The sequence below is a fragment of the Gossypium hirsutum genome, chromosome D05 (genome assembly GCF_007990345.1).
Source record: "Gossypium hirsutum isolate 1008001.06 chromosome D05, Gossypium_hirsutum_v2.1, whole genome shotgun sequence".
NCBI lineage: Eukaryota > Viridiplantae > Streptophyta > Magnoliopsida > Malvales > Malvaceae > Gossypium > Gossypium hirsutum.
Window position 1 is genome coordinate 10,385,757 of NC_053441.1, and position 4,144 is coordinate 10,389,900.

A 4,144-nucleotide genomic window follows, 5' to 3' on the forward strand; every position below is an offset into this window, starting at 1 on the left:
ATCAATCTATAATTTAATATATCTTATGAATTTAAGAATACATTAAACTTATGCATAATTAAAATGCAGTTCACATAAAATAATATAGAAAAATTATTATATTAATTTCAATATATTAAATCAAAATTTAGTATCAAAAATAGTAATCTAACATCATATAAAGATTGAGTTTAATAATAATAATAACAAGCTGTCTTCACTTATATTAAGCAATTATTAGAATTTTTATTAAACATTCATTTGATACAAATTCAAATGGTATAATCTCATCCCGTACATTATAAGGTGATGAGTTTTAAATGTAGGATAAAACACACATCATGTTAATTAACCTCTCTCCTCTTTTCCCTTTTCCTTACTTTTTTTTTCTCTGTCTCTCTCTCTCTCTCAATAGTCTTAGAGTATTAAGACCTTGCAACTGTAAAATGTATGATGCCACTTTAGGAAAAAAACCTTAAATATATTGCAGAGGTTTTGATTGCTGGGTAGCATTATATTATTACTAATAAGGAAAAAAACATCAACAGTTAACCTCTCTAATTTTTATTAATTAAACCCTTTCCTTCCCTCAACCCCACGACCAACTTAATTCTGCAATGAAGCCTCCAAAACCATCAGAGCCATCTCTCTCTGAAACTTCCACCATCATCTCCGTCTCACCTGCTGCCACCCTCACAACCTCAGCACATGATAAGACGACCCTCAAACAAGATAAACAACCGGCAGCAGAAGCAAAAGAAGAAGCAACCCACCACCAAGGTGTTGATGATGATCTCGTGTTGGATCTGCGCCTCTCCAATCGAGATCAATCCAACCCAGAGCTCAATTTCATCGACTGTTTCAAGGCGGACTTGTCGGGTGATCAAGATTCTTCGGAACTGCCTCCTCAAGGTAATGAAACTGAGCCTAGAGTATTTTCATGTAACTATTGCCAAAGAAAATTTTATAGCTCACAGGCTCTGGGTGGCCACCAAAATGCACATAAACGTGAAAGAACACTAGCCAAACAAGGGCAGCGGCTTGGCGGTGGGGCAGCGGCGGCCTCTCTTTCAGCCTTCGGATACCCTAATACACACCCTAGTCGATATTCTAGCTTGGCTTCACTTCCTTTGTATGGCTCTTTCAATAAGGCACTTGGAATTCGCGAGCACTCCATGATCCACAAGCCATCGTTAGTTCCATCGGCGCATGTTTATGGGCACAATGGATGGTCTAGACGAGCTGTTGATCAAACAAGGGCAGTCGGGCATGTTTCCAATCTGCAGGGGATAAATGGTACTGCTAAATTCCAAGGTAGTGTAGGGAAGTTTGGTCCAGCCACGGAGGGAATGAATGGACATTGGTGGGATACAGTTAACCATTTCAACAATAAAAAAGATGAGTTGAAGCTTGACTTGTCTTTGAAGCTCTAAGTAGCTACTCTACTTTCATTCTTCTTCTTCTTCTTCTTCTTCCTAGATTATTTTTTCTTTGATTTTTAGCTGGATTTTTTGTAAATGCATTTTGGATATAGAAGGCTTGATGAGATTATACCATTTCCAAATCTAAAAGTTGGAAAAAGAGAAAAAAAAAAAAGCTTTCCCAATTATACAACTTAATTTAAGGCTTGAAATGAACTTCGATGTTGCCTTAAGCGCTATAATGTGCTAGCAAAACCATTTTAATATAAAGGTGATTCTTAGTTAACAAGTAAACGAGTTTACATATATATACATATAACTCCAAGACATCTTAATTTTAAAGAAAAGGAATGCAAATGATAGAATTGGAATCTATCATTGCTGCAAACATGTACATAAAATAACCGAGTCAAGCTAGTGCTTTATTATGTCAGGCGAGTATTGCTTTTACACGCTGTGCATTTGAACTAGATTCTTGTGTTTCCCTACTCCATGAAAATGATCCAAATTTTATTTTGTTGTCAATTAGGGTTAATATAATTTATAGTAGCAATCCTTTTAATGTTCCTTCTTTCATACTAATTCGGAGTTCAAATTTGATGAACAATGCAATTAAGGGGGAAAGAAAACAGAGGGTTTAAAAATCCATAATTAGGATTGCATAATCTATCATCAAGTCATTGATGCTTTGGGAAACATAATGGTCCAAAACATTGATTGTAAAAACTATGTGTAGGATTACTTTTAGGTTGTCATTTTTAATATTATATTTATTATGGGCGGTTGTAATTGTCTCAAATGACAATATTTTTGACCCACTTGCAGTTGAAATAATAGACCATCTCCGTTGGAGGGATTATTGGGGTGAAAAATGTAAGATGGCGCTATCAGGTTTAGCTAAGATTATAAGATACAAGTCAATTAAACATTGTTATTATAATCATTAAAAAGATGTGTATTTATACCAAAAAAAAATGTAGTAGTAGTAAACTGTTTGGATCTAGATACAGTTATGCAAATCCAATCACATCATGTTTCCAACATTAAATGATGGGTAAAATCTTATTTACCTAAGTGACCATATCATCATATCAAATTTGATATTGATGGGTAATCAATGATTTATTCTACAAAACATGATTTTCCTAGAATCTTGTTGTAAACTAACTAAAAGACCTCACTGTTAATTGTGATGGGAAAACCTCGAAGTCGCATTAAGACGGGATTTCATAAATTGACAAGCAGTTTAATCCCCAGTCTTAATTGCTAATTAATTATATGTATTGAGAAAGGGAAAGCCCCTATTTCCGGAGCCACGTGGTGGAAATCGGATGGACTGTCAAATCCTGGTGTTGGATTGCCTTTATCCTACTCACATAATTAACTGCCCACCTTTGAATTTTGCCTCTCAATTAAGAAACACTTTCAGATTTCTTTTGTTTGAAAGCGATGTATGAAAAACATGAAGCTATCATTTTAGCTTGAGATTAGGTGAAAATATTCAAGCAAAAGATATGCCAATAATTAAAGACAAATCCATTTTTGTTTTCCTCATTTTGATTAATTATACATGCATGTGATATTTTGAGTTTTGTCCTTTGCCTAGTAGCTTAGAATTTTTGGTATGGGAGCATGTAATTATGTCTTACGTTATTATTATTATTTTTATGCAAATGGGGTAGTAATTTGGATGATAAACAATGATTATAAATGCTGGATTCTTGTTAGATAATGTTTTATACAGTGTGATGTGATCACTCCAATATCATCTTGGTTTATACACTACTTCTCATCTTTGGTAAGCGTTAAACGATGTTACGCGGCAATGATTATGGTGTAAGAAAATTGATATGTGCATTAAATCTTTACTTACTATCAACATTATATTTATTTTATAGTATAGTATATTTTCCGATTAAATTAATTTTGTTTACAATATTAATAGATTTATTTCTTTTTGACACAATACCCAAAACTATTTATATCCCCTCCCTAACCTATGAATATTTTAATGCATTCAAACCCCCATCCTCTTACATTGCCAATCGAACTAAGAATCAATCGACTTTACTTTTTAAAGTTAAAAGACATTGTAATCTTTATTTTTCAGCAATCAATTATTATTCACCAAATATGGTAATTTTAAATCCCAAGTTATAAGATAATAAATAAATAAAATCACTACTTTACTAAGGTACCATGATAGTATTAGCATTAATACTAAACATTACCTCACAAATATTTATATGAACTATAACTGAACAAACCTTATCATGTTAACAAATATTTGATCTAATGCCTCAAATCCTTTCAAAGGTTATCATCCTAAGTGTGTTGGATATATATTATCTAATTACATAAACGTTTTAAGTATTGGTTGATTAAAAAAAAAACTATTAAAAAGTACGATAACCATTAAACATGGACGAAAGTCGATACCTACTCAAAATCATGCACGACTATTCTTTCCATAATAATAAAATAATCAAACACCGAATCTAAGCCAAATGATTTAACAATTTCGATCTAACGTAGGTGACAAAATTTATCCACAAGGAGTTCATATAAAATAACAATAAACCTAAATCAATTTCTTAACACTTAGTGTGTATATAATATATATGATGTTCGCAACATCATAACTTATACCTGTAGTTTCATCCAACTTGAAAGGGGTAGCAACTAGTGGTCAGTTGGTCACCAAGTTTCCATTGCTTTTCAATGGGTGGGTTCATATTTGGCAA

At 32.8% G+C, this 4,144-nt stretch overlaps 1 protein-coding gene across 1 annotated transcript; it reads left to right on the forward strand.

Moving 5' to 3' along the window:
- Positions 1–305: 305 nt before the first annotated feature.
- Positions 306–1,530, forward strand: LOC107906430 (zinc finger protein 1). The gene has a single exon (XM_016833412.2). It carries the CDS (start codon positions 597–599, stop codon positions 1,410–1,412), a length of 816 nt encoding a protein of 271 aa, XP_016688901.2. The 5' UTR covers positions 306–596; the 3' UTR covers positions 1,413–1,530.
- The last annotated feature ends 2,614 nt before the right edge of the window (positions 1,531–4,144 follow it).